General features: G+C 44.1%; 1 protein-coding gene across 1 annotated transcript in view; it reads right to left on the bottom strand.

The window, feature by feature from the left end:
* The window catches only part of FAM171A1 (family with sequence similarity 171 member A1), a 125,398-nt gene extending 121,645 nt beyond the window's left edge, over nucleotides 1-3,753 (bottom strand). The window contains exon 1 of the mRNA XM_030550461.1: nucleotides 3,488-3,753. Within this exon, the coding sequence (XP_030406321.1) occupies nucleotides 3,488-3,581 (94 nt within the window). The 5' untranslated portion in view covers nucleotides 3,582-3,753. The remainder of the gene's footprint in view (nucleotides 1-3,487) is intronic.
* Between the last annotated feature and the right edge of the window lie 14,084 nt (nucleotides 3,754-17,837).

Genomic DNA, 17,837 nt, shown 5'->3' with positions numbered 1-17,837 from the left:
GGATCTGTGCAGATTTTGCTATATACTCCAGAAGTTAGGGGATTTATTTTTCTCAAAATATTTTCTAATCCTTGTGGTTCAGAAGCACATCTTCAGAGGCAACACTGCATCCATCCATTTACATACTGAGCCAGACATACTGAAACAACTCAAATGCCAATCTTTTTAATGGGGTGTGAATGAAGAAGCTTAATTATCAGTACCTTTCATATTCATAAAATTGCAGAATCAGCCTGGCTGATCAGAATTTGAACTTGGTGCTATTCAAATTTGGGGCTAGAGCTGGTGCCAGGGGAGGAAGAAAAATATAAAATCAGGGGATTTTTTTGGAGCTGTATTCTCTCTTCTCTTCCTTAACAAAAGTGTCAACTACAACCCCACATTCATATGGCGCAAAGTTCAAATTCCACTTAGCCAGTCTGATTCTAAGGATATAGAAGAATCTAATCAAGTCTCACCTAGTCCAATCCTGTCAGTGAGGACTATTCTCTCGAGTTTTCTAGTGTTTTGTCCAGTTATAATTTAAATACTGCAGTTGATGGGATATCCACCATTTCTCTTTCAAAAATCATTCCACTGCCTAGTTGTATCTCACTGTCAATGTTTTTCTTACTTCCCCTCCTAGACTTCACATTCTCTTCACCAACCTGATCCAATCTACTCTGTGGTCCTCTCTAATCCTTCCCAAATCCATTTGCGTCCCTCTTCCCAGACCAACCTCATACTTCATCCACACAAGAGTTACAACATGGACAATTGCAAAGATTTGTAAACCCTGACCCCAGTGTGCCTCAACCTTGACCTGGAAGTACCAACGCAAGTGCTGAAGAGGGGGGTACTTCAGTCTTCATAACCATTCAAACACTTGCCTTTAATTTTGAGGCTACCAACAAGGGGTCCCAATAAGTTCCAACTGCAATGGTTATTTTGGTGATTTAGCTACCTGTCCACTAAACTTGACTATGACCACAAATTCATAAGCTTCCAAAAAAGCTTGTGGTTACTACCGACCTGAGCTAAATACGATGCTTTTTAATACTAAAATGAACCTCCACATGTCTATCTTCCAAAGCATACAGATAGCTTAGAATAGAGAGGGAAACTGAGAAACAGTAGTGAAAGGGCAGAAAGCATCTACTATACATCAGTAAACCCCAGATGTTCTAACACTGAAGACAGAATTTGACCATTTTACATACCATACATCAATATTCTCTGCTCACTCAAGAATGACATATCCACAAGCAATAAAAAGGTCAAACTATCAAGTTTAAAGACAGTCCTTCATATAGATACTGTATAATGGCCAACTCCCTGTCTTTCCCCATGATGTACATAAAAATAAGTTTAATAAATAAGTTATATTGTTGCTGCAGACATTAGTTTTTCCTGTTACTGAGTTAGAAAGAGCTGCCTCTAAAAAGAGCTGACAGTGAAAGAGGAAGGGAGGAAAACAGATAGTCGAACTGCACTGTAATTTCACCAACATATCAAGTAAATAGTCTCCATATCACAATACTGATTATAAACCAAGATAAAAATCAAATTCTGTTGTCAAACGTTACCTTCAAAGGATGTGTATGATATTTTTGTTGATATATTTGTGAACTAATTCAGTATAAATCCCATCTGCAAGTTCCCCAAACACATTTAGAATAATTGATTTGAAAAAAGAAAGCTCAGGTTTCAAAGTCAAATCCTCTACCCCTTTTCCAATCTTGTTAAGAAAAGATCTTGTATTGTACAGTAGGTTTTACCACAAGATACCCAAATTTTGATCACCTGGTATCAGAGCACAGGACTATAGTTTGCATTTTATTGGCTGTTGTAGAAATAATGATTGGTAATCAAAGAATAAAAGAATTTATTAAAAAGAATGACCTCTAAGAACCTAAATGTCATTGTTATTGTTTGTATATAAAAAAGGCCACTTAGAGGTTACTGACCCTTAAAGACATACAAAAGGGGGTAGAGAAGATGGGAGGAATAGGGTACAGTTGTATCCCTGATGCATAGCATTTCCACCCTGGTTGTTATGGAAGGATACAATTAACCTGCTTTCCTGAAGGCTAAAGGGGAGGGGGAGAAAGAGAGTAGGAGGGGGAACAAACAATAAAAACCTCTTCCACATGAAATGACATTTGATACTTAGCTGTTTCACAAGGTTAACTAATGGGCAAATACTAACCAGTTTGCAACTATATTCTCTTGTAGCAAACTATTTACCATCAGCAAACTACATTTTCTGCGGTTTAACATATATATGAGCTCCCGGAAACCTAGAGGTATTACATGACCCCTTTCTGAGCTACGCAGAATGAAGCCTTGAGAGAAATAGAACACTACTGCAACAATAAAGGGGAGAAATGCAGTGTGGAAGCATGACTAATCTGCGATATCTCCCACCTACAGTATCTCCTTGGCAGTGTCACATTTTTACAGTACAGGCACATTTTGCTGATGAAACCACATCACCTGAGGGAAGTAACTAAAGGATTACTGTAGAGCCATCCTACCCAGCTAAAAAAGGCTCAAATCAAGTGAAAAGGACCACAAAGTTGATTTAGATGCGAAAATAGTTGCCCATTGACGTCCATTCTTTGCTTTGAAGGGGTTAGTATTGGTTCTAAGGTCACCGATTATATTGCTACAAAATCAGCTGGGGGAAAGGTGTGACAGTCATTTAAAGCAGATTTTTCCTGATTTAAAATAGAACACTCCAGGCCCCTAACAGAAGTGCCACATGCATTACTAGCAAGGGGCACGCTGCTTGCATGACATGCAGTAAGGCTGGGGAGTCGGACTGGCCACCTCTCCAAACAAAAGGGCCAGATGAAGAGACAGGATGGTCAGCAACAACAAGCCAGCAGTGCGCGCCCCACGCAGAATACAGCCAGGAAGAGACAGGAAACTTTTGGGGACTGCTCCAGGGCCTCCCGCCTGGGCTACGGAACAGGACCCTAACCCAGGGTCAACGCAGCCGACCGCACGTGGGGCTTGCCAGGGGTGCAATGAGTCCCCAGCCAGACATGCAGGGAGAGGGGAAGGCACCAAGCGGGACCTGCAGAGACTGGGAGGGAGGCTGCACGGTAACCAGCGCCAAGCTGTACCTGCAACAGCGGGGGAAGGGGCACAACACAACCAGCCCCAAGCGGGACTCGCCAAGGGAGGCGAGCGAGGTTCTACGAAGCCGCCCATCACCGCTGCGTCGGGGCGGGGGGGGGGGGGGGGCTCAGCCGCCAGCCCTAGGCAGGACCTGCCCGGGGGGGGGGCAGGTAAGGAGAGCAGGCGGGCCTGGCCAGCAGCCCCTGCCCTTAACAAAAGCCCCAGGAACGCGGCCGGGGGCGGCGGCCCCAGCGCAGAGAGGGGGAGCGGGGCTCCGGCCGCGTCTGCCCGGGCAGCGCCCCCAACTTCGCCGCCGCCAGCACAATGCGGCCCCGCGGAGACCCTCCCCCGGCGGCACAAAGCGCGCCCGGCCCGCACCCACCTCGAGCGGCACCGGGCGCCCCCAGGGTTTTGGTCACCGCCTTCCACACGTTGCAGCCCAGCAGGCAGAGGAGAAGCGCCGCCGACCTGCTCATTTCCACCCGCCGCCGCCGCAGCCACCGCCGCCGGGAGGGAGGAAGGGAATCGCCGCTGCCCGGAGGAGGCGGAGAAAGCGCCGCATCAGGGGCTGGCCCGCTCCGCGCCTCCCTCCATGTCGCCTTTCGCTGCGGCGGAGGCTGCCACCCCCTCTGCTCTCCCCTGCCGCATCCTCGCCTCGCCGCTGCGGCCCCACGCCGGCGCCTTGCAAAGCGGGGGGAGGGCGGTAGCAGGGCGCTGCTTATTTATTTATTTATTGTGTGCGGGGTCCCCAAAGGCTGAGACAGCCGGGCTGTTTAACCCTTTCTGCCCCGCTTCAGCAGCACGCGAGAGCCGGGAGGGGGCTCCACCTGCCGGCCAGCCCGCGGCCGCCAGCCCCGCATCGCTCTAGCAGAAAAGCTGGAGATGCATAGTACAGAGCGGGGCGCTGCTAGAAATCGTACTAGAGCAACCGGTGGCCACGGGAGAGGCGTCCGACAGGCCTGAAGCCCAGCCTGTGCCAGCCCCTTCCCCCTAGGAGCTCATCCTCCTTCGAGACATATTACTGCTTGCGAGTTAGTGCATTGCTCCTGTCACCCACCTCAGCCCCCAAGAGCTACAGTATTTACCTGCCAGCCACTCCTCACTCACTGGCTGTATTTGGACCTCCCCCCTTTCCCCTTACGGATACAAAGTGCATCCTGCGTGATGCTTGCTTCTTGCCTACTGGCTCAAGACCAGTATAGATCTTTCCTCATTCCCATCTGCAGTCCATCAGGAAACAAGAATGTGATGATCTAAGAGCAGACAGCAAATATAAGTCACACAAAATACCCTTAAATGGCTTCTTGTAACCTAGTCACAAGCAACTGGGTCTCCTTAATGCTCAGTGAGAGTCAGTTTTGCTCCTGCTCCTTTTGTGTACTATTTATGTCTATGTTTGTGGGCAGATGTGAGTTGTTCTGTTTGTCTGAACTTGTGTGAATTGTCTAAAAATGTCACCAGAAAATTGTTAATGAACAGAAGTGTGTAAACAGTTAAAGCACAGGGTTTGGAGACAGAAGGCCTTTGATTCTATACCCACTTCTGCCATAATGTCAATGTATGACCTAGATAAGTCACTTAGGGCTCGCTAGTAACATCTCATCACTCAGGCAGGCACAGTCTCTCCTGAGGCCTCTTCCAGGCTCCATCTTTAAGGGCTTCCCTTGATGTGTCAGCCCTTCTCCCTGGGCCACTGTGAAGGGGATACCAGGCCATGACCCCTAACATCTCCTTTTGTCTACCCCCTTTTTGGCATCTGCTTCCCTACCATTGACAGACTGCTAATATGCGAGGCCTGCTAGGGAAGGAAAGCTTTTAGCATACCCACTCATAGGTCTCTGAGTACAAACCCCAAACTGGGCAAACAAGGGCTTAAGGAACTACTTTGGGCCCAGCCACAACACTTTATAGAGCCAATGTTCAACTGTAGGAGGAGTTAAAAGGCAGGGAGAACTACTTATTTGGTGGCAGACTAGAGAAGAGTGCAGAACTTGCAACTCCAGCAGAGGAAAGGCAGAAAACCTCTTCCTAAGGCAACTGCCCAAAGGTTCCTCTTTGAGGGAAGGGAGGACCTGCCACAGAGACAGCCTAAGAGGGAAGCATCCCCTTCTTCCTATGGGCTCTAGAAATCACCTTTTTGTTTGTTTGGACAATGCCAGCATGCTAAGGCAGCAACTCCTCTCAGAGGAAGAGGGCTACTCTGCTGCATGCCACGAACAAAAGGTGCCTTGTGGTGAGCAGGCACCCTTCACACCACCTTAATCTGGACAGTGACTTTGGTACAATCACAGAGGGAGAGAGCTAGGAAGTGGCCCAGAGAGGACAGCCTTAAGTAGCCTTGGCTGTCAGATCACCGATGGCCCTCAAAGGGCCCTAGGTTTGTACCTGGTGGAGTGGGAGGGCCTGGGCTCTCCTACCAACAAATCCCCTGGAGGTCATGGGTCTTAGCCCTGAGAAACTAGGCAATACTACCCAACCAACCAACCCTCAAGTGAGGACCATCAGCCTCATGAGCTAGTCCTTAAGTATTAGTTGATTCAGCTCACCTCTATGTAAGGTTATTATACCAGTGAAAGGTTCATATAGGGTTGCCAGGCATCCAGTTTTCAACTGGAATACCCGGTCAAAAGAGACCTTGGCAACTCATGGGTGGCACAGTAGGGGCCCAGGGCTAAGGCAGGCTTCCTGCCTACCCTAGCTCCACGTGGCTCTCGGAAGCGGCCACCAGGTCCTTGCGGCCCCTAGGCTCATGGATGGCCAGGAAGGTTCTGGGTGCTGCCCCTGCCCCTAGTACCAGCTTCACATCTCCTGTTGGCTGGGAACCGCAACAAGGGGAGCTGCGGCACAAGGGCAGCACACGGAGCCTCCCTGGCTGTCCATGTGCCTAGGGTCTGCAGGGACCTGGTGGCTACTTCCTGGGAGCCCCAGCAAGTGCCACTGGGACCCTGCACCCCTCCTGCTGCCCAACCCCCTCTCCAGCCCTGAGATCTCTCCCACATCCAAACCCCTCATCCTGGCCCCAGCCCAGGGTCTACACCCCCAGCTGGAGTCCTCACCCACCTCACACATCCCAACCCCAACCTCATCCCACTGAAAGAGTGAGGGTGAGGAGAGCAAGTGACAGAGAGAGGGACTGGAGCGGGCAGGGCGAGGCAGGGGTCTTTGGTTTTCAAGGCCACGGGGGGGGGGGCAACATGGAGCAATATGCCCCAGACTCCACAGGGGCCCTACGAGAGTTTTTCGGGGCCTCTGGAGCAGGGTCCTTCACTCGCTCCATGGGCCCCAGAAAACTCTTGAGGGCCGCGGGCCCCAGAGCTTTTTCCGCTCCGGGTCTTCAGCGTTGGGGGGTCCTTCCACCCCGGGACCCGCCGCCGAAGTACCACATCTTCGGTGGCAATTCTGCAGTGGGGGCCCCCTGCGCCAAAGACCCAGACCTCTGAATCCTCTGGGCAGTTTTGTGTGATTAGAAAGTTGGCAACTGTGGGCTAATACACCGACAGGGTGTAGTGAAGCTCAATTTATTGTTCAGATTATGCTTAGACAAAAGTTCTATAAAATCCAATGTATTACATTATTACTTTTAGGAAGCAGTATTCAGCTTCATATCAGAACTATTTGTCCCAAGAGGTAAGAGACTGTGGAGTGTTTCTCTTTGAAATTTTTCTGAGACTGTGTCTTCCAGAAACTTTTAACAGTGGTTTTGCACTGCAACATACTTCTCATTCCTTTCAGGAGTCTTTTTTTTCAGTTGATTTAAATCAGTTTTCTGAATTTGGTGCCAGGTGGTAAAAGTTAGTTGCTTGAAATTATTCAGCTCACTGCAGTGCAGTCCATGTGTAGCCTAATAGTAAAGAAAACTTGATTAACAAAAAAAAAATACTGATATGCAGCCTGTTTGTAAGTATGGTATTAGGACTCCTATCTTCTCCCTCCCCTCTCCTCTCTCTCTCTGAAAGTTGTTTGTTTTGTTTAAACAAAAAACCAACAGCACCCATCGTAGCAGATACATGGAGGACAATCCAGCTCAGATTTTAAGGCAAGAAGAATTGTTAGGATAATCAATTCTAACTTCAGGTGTAACACAGCAAATTTAATTCAGTAATCCCTGCATGAACTTCTAGTTAAGATAGAGCACATAGCTAGAGTAGGAATCCACAAGAGTCAAGGGAATCATGCCAGAAGAAGAACTTCATGCACAGTGTTTTAGGATCTGCTTCCTGCAGTCAAGGGTTTTGTGCCTTCAAGAGACAATGGTCAAGAGCAGTGACACGGTGCTACTTTATAGTCTATTTTGAGGGCTTGGTTCTCCCTTCCTTTACATCTATGTGAATCAGGTGTAATTCAGCTGATGTCAATGGTGTTGTACTAGTACAACGATATTTAGTCAGTGAGGAAAACTAGAGCAAAATACAATATATTTTTCCTTAATTACAATCCAACTGTTAGATAATTAATTTATATATTTTAGACATCAGTAGCTAAATATCAAAGCATTATTGACACTTTAAAATAATGCTTTCAGAACACTAATAATTCTGTGTTTAAAATATATTAAAAATACACAGGCATGGACAGGATAATCAAAGAGGGTGCTCATCCGTGTTCAGTAATTTACTGCTATCAATCTAAGCAACAAACAAAAATAATCATGGTATGGATATGCTACTTCAGTTCTGGTCTAGCATGTTGGCTCTCTGTGACAACTAAGGAATCAAATTTCCTATTTCTGCACTACATCAAGAAACGTTGTAGCCACCTCTAATAAGAAATAAGAATAAGGCAAAATCCCACAAAACAACTTGAACACTGGCCAAAAGTCATGCTTACTTTTTTGTGCCTTGTAGAAATAAAAACATGCAGACAGAACTGTAACAAGAAGATGATGAGAATTGACAGCTAGTTATCTTCAGTTAGCAGTATTGCCATCAGATGGTTTGGAGCCACATAACAGATAAGTCTGGAAAACACAATGTGATGGTGTACTGGTTTGGTTCCAGTCCTTACACTATAAATAGCATAGGAAGATTCCATCATGTGGGGTCTATTTTGGCTATGTGTGTGGAAACAAAACTGTTCTGTTAAAGACTGTTCTGCTTCTACTTGTAAATAAACCAGATCTATCAAGGACCCAACTTCTGGCTGTGTTTCATCGGCTAACCTTTTAAGCAAAAGTTATGTAGCTTAAACAAAGGCTACGTTCTAATTCATACATTCCTAAAATCTACAGGCACATAAAACTTTTATAAAAGTCTAACTTGCTGTACTTTGCTTTTTCAACAAAAAAGTGAGAATTCTACTGTTTTTCTTTGAATTGGACACTTCATATCACATCACACTTTAATTATTATAAGGTGAATAGGTCTGTACAAAATGAGATTTTCCCATCAGTTTTGCCTTGTATAAATAGCAACCTGCAGTGCTCTCTCTAACTGAAATACAAAGCTTTATCTCCACTCTGACAAGAGAACTGTCTTAACTTGAATCCGCTAACTTCAGTTCACCAGCTTGAGATAAAATCTACATGAAGACAAGGTGTTTGTAGTTTTCACATGAGTAGTATTTCAGGTTAAAAACTAGGCTTCCCCTCTGTCTTTACTAGGATTTTACTTCAAGTTAGCTAGCTGGAATTAAGAAATGTATTTATTATTTTTGCATTGGAGATAAGGCAGTAAGGAGACTCAGGTTTTGATGACGGGATGTGAAAATCATGGCTTTTGTTTGCTTTCAGCCAGAGAAATGCAATCCCTTCATCCACCAGGAAAAGTCCTGAAATATGCAGTGCATCTTCCCAGAAATGATATACTTGAATACTGTCATCATTTACCACCACTTCATGAAATGATTAAAAACAACAGGAGTTGTCTGTAAATGTTTGTTTTCTGGCTATTGTTTTAAACTGGTTTGTTGTATTACTTTATATCATCATCAGGCGGCCAACTGGAAAAGTCTGTGTGATATTCTTCTAAGCTCCACCCCACTAAAAGGAGATGCTGTTCTGAGTAGATTTTAAAAGCTCATACTCTCCGGGCTCCACTGTCCTCCGTGGGCTTAGGTGCCCCTCACTAAGATTAGAACATAAGACTGGCTGTACTGAGTCAGGTCAATGACCCATCTAATCCAGTATCCTGTCTTCTAGCACTGACCAATGCAAGGTGCCTCAGAGGGAATAAACAGAACAAGCAATAAGAGTGATCCATCCCCTGCCATCCACTCCCAGCTTCTGGCAGTCAGACGGTAGGGCCACTCAGAGCATGGGGTTGCATCCCTGACCATCTTGGCTAATAGCCATTGATGGATCCAATTTCCATGAATATATCTATAGTGGGGCTCAAAAATGTTTTTCAGCCTTTACAACATCCCCTGGCAATGAGTTCCACAGGTTGACCAAGCATTTGTGTGAAGTACTTCCTTTTCTCTTAAACCTGCTGCCTGTTAGGGGTCACCCAATATATTGTTTATGTTATGCAAAGGAGTAAATAACACTTCCTTATTCACTTTCTCCACACCGTAGATGGTTTTATAGACGTCTGTCATATCCCCTCTCAGTTGTCTCTTTTCCAAGCTGAAAAGTCCCAGCCTTTTTAATCTCTCCTCGGATGAAAGCTGTTCCATATCCCTAATCCCACGGTTCTCATCCAGGGATATGTGCAACTCCAGGGAGTACACAGAGGTCTTCCAATGGGTACATGAACTCATCCAGATATTTGTCTAGTTTTAAAACAGGCTACATAAAAGCACTAGTGAAGTCAGTACAAGCTAAAATTTCATAAGATTTGTTTATACTGCTCTATATACTAGACACTGAAATATTAGTACAATATTTATATTCCAATTGATTTGTTTTATAATTATATGGTAAAAATGAGAAAGCAAGCAATTTTTCAGTAATAGTGTGCTGTAACACATTTGTATTTATGTCTGACTTTGTAGGCAAGTACTTTTTAAGTGAGGTGAAACTAGGGGGCATACAAATCATCCTCCTGAAAGGGGTACAGTAGTCTGGAAAGGTTGAGCGCCACTTCCCTAATCAATGGAGGTGGAAAGTGAGCATGTGGAATGTGCTCTAATTCAGAAAGCTACTTGGAAAGGCACTGTTTAGTGATGGCTGCACCTTTGGATCTTTTGGTTGTTGAAAGAAATAGATGTGATTTTCTAAAAGATTTAGTTCTGTACAGGTAGAAAACTAATGCTCATTTTATGTCCAGGATGAACAGTGTTGCCTCTTGTTGGCGGTTGTGAGCCTTCAGAAAGATGCAAGGAAGGTGGATAGCTTGATTAAGGTGGAAAGATGTTGGAACAGTTGGGTCAAAATTTGGGATGTGGACATAGCGTGACTGTGTCTTTGAAAAGTGTATATGGGGGATGTGCCATAAGGGCACCAATTTCACTGACCCGTCTGGTGGAAGTGATAGTGACAAGAAATGCTGTTTTCAATTGATAAGTGAATGTATGAACATGTTGCCATGGGTTTGAACTGAGGTCTAGTAAAAGAGTGTAGGATAAGGCTGGGGTCCCAGGCCAGAATTGGATCGCATATGCCAGGGTAAAGATTTTGGAGGCCCTTTAGGAAACATTTAGTGAGTGGGTGTGTGAAAACAGAATGGCCGTCTATGTGACAGTGAAAAGTTGTGATGGCTACCAAATACACGTGAATGATGCTGGAGGATAAAGTCAAAATACAGTCCAGGATGAGTATTATCAGAGAGCTTATTTTGTCAACTTGGTGGGAGGCACACCAGCATTGGAATCTTGTCCATTTGTGAAGGTAAGTGCATCTAGTTATTTTGCGTCTGCTATTCAAGTCTATCTGTTTAACTAGTTCCAAATAAACTATTTCCGAATCCCAGAACCACAGAGGAGCCAGGCTTTGAGGTGGAGCATCTGTAGATTGGGATGGAGGATGCAATCCGCATCCTGTGAGGAGTCAGAGTTGGATGGAGAGAGATCGGTCAGCATACCATCATGCAACGGAAGTAAGTATACCAAATCTGTCATGACCATGTTGGAGCTATGAGGATGATATGGGCTTGGTCTGTCTATTTTATGGAGTACTTGAAACAGAAGGGGAAAGGGAAGGAAGGCATAGAGCAGTGGCACATCCCATGTGGTGAGGAATGTGTCCCCCAGATAGCAGTGTCCCATTCTTGCTCTCAAGCAGAATTGAGGGCAGCGGGCACTTTGAGATGTGGCACAAAAGTCTATGGTGGGAATCCCCAGTGGGTGAAGATGTGCTGAAGGATTCACGTGTCCAATTCCCACTTGTGGGAGAACCTTCTGCTCCAGGAGTCTGCAGTGGTGTTGTGGTGTCCAGGGAGATATGCGGTTGAGATCGTGATGTGTTGGATACACCAGTTCCATAATTTCAGCACCTCCAAGCAGAACAGGTGGAATCTCATTCCACCTTGCCTGTTGGTGTAAAACATGCAGCTGACATTGTCTGTCATTACTCTGATGGTGTGATTTGTGATTAATGGGAGGAAGTATCAGCATGCATTGTGGACTACTTGTAGCTCTGAGACAGGAATGTCCCTATGGGTGCTCCACTATACGGGACTCAAAAGCGGTGCTCCTAATTGGAAGGCTGGCACTCCAGAGCAGCATTTACTGAGGATGATAGGACAGTATGTCCCAGGAAAGCGTCTGTTGTGGCATCGTGAGTAATGGTGTAGTGATGGGCAAGTGTCTGCTGATACCCATGTGGCCGCTTTGCAAATGTCAGCAATGGGAACATTGCACCGTGTTAACTACTAGGGAATTTGGAGTGGAATGCGAAACAAGAAATTCCACATCTTTTGTAGGAACATAGTATTTTTTGTCTGCTCATTTGCAGGTTGGAAGGATGGATGCCAGGGTCCACCAGAGCACTTTCATGGGATCAAGGAAGGTCTCTAATTGGTAGGACAATTTTGGTGGAGGAAGATATGTGCAGGATATCTAGTAATTTATGCCGCTGATCTTTCACTTCCTCTCAAAGGATCTGGAGGGAGTCTGCAATCCTGTGGAACGGTTCTTAAAAGTGCTTGAAGTCATCAACAGCTGTAAGAGGTGGGGCTAGGATTGCCTCATCAGGGGAAGAAGAAGAAAAATGTAGAGTAGGTGGAGCTTCTTCCTGCTGTCTTACTCCTCACCCTGTTCTAGGGGAGATTCGTTCTCTGGTGGGGGAGAGAGCGATAAAGAGGGAAAAGGTCTAGGTCTCTGGCTTTATTCCATGGAAGGCTTCCCAAATTGTGCCCTGTACGTGGCCCAGGTGTCCCAATTTGGCCAATATTGGGGGACGGGAACGTGTAATTGCATCCAGAGTGATCCATATCAGAGTTGTGATGTGGGTGTGGATTGTGCATATTGAGGATACATAGATGAAGTGGATTGTGCCCTGGCCATCAAGTCATGGTAGTGGGAACATTTTTGTGGTATGTGTCCCTCTCCCACACAGAGGGACCATCCATTACCAGGAAGGTGGCCCGTTAGGAGATCCACTTCTTAAACCTGGGACATCTGGACATAAATATGAGGGAAAAACTTCCCGGACAGGAATCGGGGGAAAAAAACCCTAAGCTATGGAACAACAGTAAAGGTAGAGTAAAAAAGACAGAAAAAAGTGTGTTTTTCTTTAGATAGAGGAAAGAAGAAAAAGGAGCAATACTACACTAAGACTAACAGGTAAGTCACAATCTAGTAAGGCACAAGGAGAAGCAGGCTGTGCTGTAGATTCCGTCTCAGACCAAAGATGGTAGAGAAGGAATTTGGAGGCAGTTGGACTGAACAGCACTATATACATCTGCTTACAGCACAAGAGGGAGGAGGTGCGCATGTGTGGTCCGATGGGCACTGCTGATGAAGATCTCCAATCCCAGGTGGAGGAGGTGCTGCTGCACCTAGAGTGGAGCACCCAGCAGGACATAACTCAAAAGAACTTTTATTTAGCCCAATTCATTCCTATCCATTTCCCCTCAACCACCACCTATATCAGCATAATATTATCAGGCCACATCACAGCTCTGTGTAATCAGTGCCAAACCCATATTGAATGATAATTAAATACAACCTTAAACTCTATTACAACTAGTGAACACAGGGAACCAAGAAGTGCAAATACTTGTAATATAAACATATCTGCAAGCAAGTTGCTATCCTATCTTGCTGATTAGTAGTACAGCACAGTGCATTTGAGATTGGCCTTGAAGCACTTGCATCATTTCTTGCATAGTTACTGGCTTCCACATTGAACAAGTTCCTAACATGTGTGAAAGATTGTGCACAAAATCCATTGAAAAGACCACAATGTCTTTGTATACAGCCCTGATCATTATTTTGCCATGTCCCCAGCAAAGTGAATTAGAAATATTCTGATATGATGCTTTTGCCTTTTTATGAGAAGATGGTGAAAGCTATTCAGTGCTCTCTTTTGTGGGTAAGAGCAGCAGTTTTATTAACAGAGCAGTGATAGTTCTTAGTCTTTACCACAAATTGATCATCATTTCTGAACATAGATTTGTTTGTAATCATGTTAAGCCTGGATGCAAAACTTGTTGCAACCATGTTTGGGACTAATTTGACAATTATATAACCACCTATTATCCTAGCAATCTCAAAGTGCTTAAAAATGAGACACATACTTAAAACAACCACTTCTGAGGTAGACAGTGAAAGCCAACCAGTGCATAGCACTCTTCACAGAAGTAGGAGAGGAATTTTTCCTCAAAAACACTGTAGGAAAAACTAAGTGTTATGAAAGTTACCATGAAACCTTCAATTCCCAGATAGAACAGCCCAGCTCTTTGCTTTTAAGGCTTCTTCTTAAGGATGCTCATACAGGTAACTGAATGAGAGTTTATCTACTTTGAAAGAAGAAGGGGTTGGATTGACCCTGTTGAGATTTGAGAATGCAGTTGTAGAGAGTCTAGTCTAAGTATTCAAATGCTAAGCTATCATTTCCAGGGATAAATATTAATAATTCAGTAGAAGCAAACTGGAAGTAAGACACAGCATATTAAAATGTGGAGCAGGTGGAAGTCTCTCCCTAAAAGAGAGGCTTCTGCTCAAATCAGGATTTTAATCTATTAGTTTATAAATTAAGAACATTTATACAAGGTACCAAGGGAAAATAGAGAGTTGTTCAGTGTGGATGTACTTATGGTTTGCCAGCAAGAAAAGACCTATAACGCAATTATGCTAGGCTCAGGTGCTTTTGATTTAACTGAACAGAACAAAACCTAAACTAACCAAAACGTATAGTGCACAGACAGGAACAGGGACAGGACTTAACACTTGACTGCTGGTGCTTTGAGTCAGTAATAGAGTATCAGCATTGCAGTTCTGATTCATTTTAGAATCAGGTGACTCACACTCTAGTTCTTATTGCAGTCAAGTCATCAGACTAGAGCACTTTTATACTGTAAATAAGACACTTAGCACATCCTGCTTTTAAAGACTGTCCTTGCATACTTGAAAATGTAACACCATACGATCAATAAATCAAAGAAACTAAAGGATCCTAACCCAATTGAGGTTTTTAGTACATTTACTATTTCACATTGACTACCTAAACACCCAGAAAATAGTGAGTCAGGCACCCAAAACAAGAGGTTTTTTAAAAATACATTTTGGGATGGGGAAAGTGGTTTGCACTTCTTGTTTTTGAGCTTTTAGGGTTTATGTTTTTTCTCTCTGTAATCATGAAGGCTGAAACTTTTTTAAAATGACAACTGAGATTCTTATGTAGTCATGTGACTTCAGGAGCTGGGGATTTAAGAAAAACAAAATATTGCAAGACTCAAGATAAAAGATAAAAGTTGACGCCACTATCTTTATTGTGCACATCAACAGTAGAGACCATTGCAAACTAGAAAAACATCGAGGAAAATAATCATTAAAACTGTACACTGTTGTCCAACAGCATTTCATTTTCCTTTCCCAATACTTGTTTATATCACATCCAATATTCTAAACCATAGCGCAGGGACCACTGCAGTAGTGTGGGGAAGGATGACTAGGAGCAATGGTATGACACTCCATGGAGATAATATTAGATTCAAACTCTGCTGGATATCACTCATGGCGGGCCCAGGTGATTGGCTGAGCTGCCACAAGGCTTTGAGTTTCTCACATGATTCAAAGTGCAACAAAAGGCAGACCACAAGATACCAAATTCACCTTGTACTATGAGAAGTGATGGCAAATGGGCACTAATAGCTGGGTTGCTTTTCAAAAGTAAATTTTAATGTGAAGCTAAAACCGATTGCAAAAAACAAATGAATTGCCCCCTCAGAACACAAGCTAGCTCTTGAATCTCTACCTTAAAGAAACACTTCTTTGAACCATCTCAGCGACCTACCATATATCATCTCACCCCTCTCTTCTGGTTGGTCCCTAATGTCTAATGCCTGTTACATTGCTTCCTGTCCTCCAAGTCTTTTCAGTCCTCTCTGGGTTCTCGCCTCTTTGCTCTATCGAAACCTTCTTCACTAGCGACCTCCTTTTGGCTACTTTTAAGGGTCTCGTCTCTACTTAATCTCCTTGATCTGTCAGCTGCTACTAGCCCTATTGATTGTACCAACCACTTCCTCCTGAACATCTGCAACTCTGTTTCTCCTACTAACTCACTGATGGCTCCCTCATCATTGGAGCTGATCAGAAAAACAAAAAAAAAAAGGCAGAAAAAAAATCAGGTGTTTAATGAAAAATATTGAGCACTGTAAGATAGCAAAAATTGTTCATGGGAAATTTCTAAGAATTGCTTGGTGAAACTTGTCACTGAAGTTTCAAAACACATGAAAATTTTCAGCCAAATTATCTTTCATTGGCTCACCTTTTTGCATCCCTCTGTGTTATCTTTCTCTCTCTGTTCTGGGACACCTTATCAGCTCCCACAACTTCAGCTACCACTTCTATGCTAATCATTCCCATGGCTACTCCTCTGCCCCGGCTCTCTTCCAGCTCTGAGTCTTCCTCTGACAGCTCTTTCTGATGGCCCACTCCCATCTCAAACTCAATATTGAAATCTGAGCTTTTCACTTTTCCTTCAAAACCCATTCCCATGCCTCCCTCCTCTGTCATTGCTGATAGCTCGCTATTATTCTGTCCTCTAGGCTCAGAAAGTCAGTGTCTTCTTTGCTCCCTTCTCTTTTTTTCTCCCCATATACAGGCTTCTTCTAAATCCCGTCACTTCATCCTTCATAATATCCCTAAAATCCTTCCATTCCTTGATGTGTTGATTGCTTAAATCCTAATTCATGCCTCTCAAGTTAGTCACTTCATCTTGAGCACTGCAGCCTCCTCTCCTCTGCCTTCCTGTCTCATCCTCTTTCCTCTCTTAGGTACAGCCTAGCCAAAAGGAAGATGGTTCTATCAGTAGAAGAGGGAGACAATCCTATGTCCCTCTCTCTTGCCTTGTTTCAAACTGTCTGCTGATTTACTACATCAGTTTACATTTGGTTCCCCTTTCTAAGGTTTTCTTCATAAGATCTAGAGACTTTATCTTTTAAAAATGAAACTTTAGATTCTGAAACACAATTACATAGCACTTCAAAAACAATCCACATTTATGTGGTTATTTACAAGGCCATGTCATCACATTGTGAAGAGGACACTGTCAGAAAAGAAAGCCTTCCAATCTGGGTCTCTGACAAGGTGCACCGTAACTGGACTTGTTAAACATTTCTTCCGTTAGTTTTGCCATGTTATACAGCCATCAACAGTTGCAGTATCTGTTCCCCCGGAATTAATTTTCTGGATTGTCTTATCAATATTTGAAATAAGTCTCTAGGCAATTATTGATGTCATTCCTCTCACATGACTGCTCTGCTGAATCTCTGATTATCTCACACATCCCATCATGGCTGAGTAATGTCTTAGATAGCTACAGCTGTGCCAGCCAGTGCAACAAGTTTTTCAGTTCCTTAGAGCCCAGCTTTTCAAATCAGATAGTGTTAAACAGCACCACTCCCACCACAATTAAGTTGATGCATTCTTCAAGGGATTATTTATTTATTTATTTTTGCTGGCACTAAACTCAAATGCTCTTGCTATGTGTAGTTCCAAGTTCACCCAGAGCTTGCCATAAAATTGTGCGTTATGACAGACACAATACAAAAAAAAATCCCCTTATTTGCAGTATCAATACATGGAAACAGTTCAGAAGAAACTGCTATGTTCTCTCACACATGCTTATAAATACTTCTACTGAATTGTCAGTTCTCATTACTATTACTGAGAATCTTGACTTTTTTTTCTTAAAGAAGCTCATGATCTCCTGCTTTTATCTGATACACTCTTCTCCTTGTTCACAATCACTGCCCTGTCTCATTACTTTTAAATGTGACCAAAGCCCACTTAAGATGATTGTAGCTCCTTACAGCCTTTTCAGGTGGAGGTAAAGGTGCTGGTAGTAAAGACAGCCATTGTCTCCTGCTGTTTTCAGTGGGGCAGAAGCAATGCTACCCTCAGTGAAGATGACAGCCCCCTGTTCTCCATATATAGCACAGCAAAGATGTTAAGGAAACAGGTGGATGTGTGTGTGGCTGAAGTGATGGTGGGGCTGGGTGGAGGAAAAGGAAAAGTGGGGGGAAGCAGAGAGGGATACTTAGGACAGATGGGAAGGTGAGGGAGAGCTCAAATTAAAATATGAAGAGGTCAGTAGACTGGTCATGGAGGGGATGGGAGTATAGGGAAAGAGGATGATGGAAGAGGGAGAGAATGACATCTTCTCTGTTCTGGTGTTTGGGGAGAAGAAA

This window comes from Gopherus evgoodei, chromosome 2 (genome assembly GCF_007399415.2).
Source record: "Gopherus evgoodei ecotype Sinaloan lineage chromosome 2, rGopEvg1_v1.p, whole genome shotgun sequence".
Taxonomy (NCBI): domain Eukaryota; kingdom Metazoa; phylum Chordata; order Testudines; family Testudinidae; genus Gopherus; species Gopherus evgoodei.
This window is presented reverse-complemented; position numbering and strand designations above follow the sequence as displayed.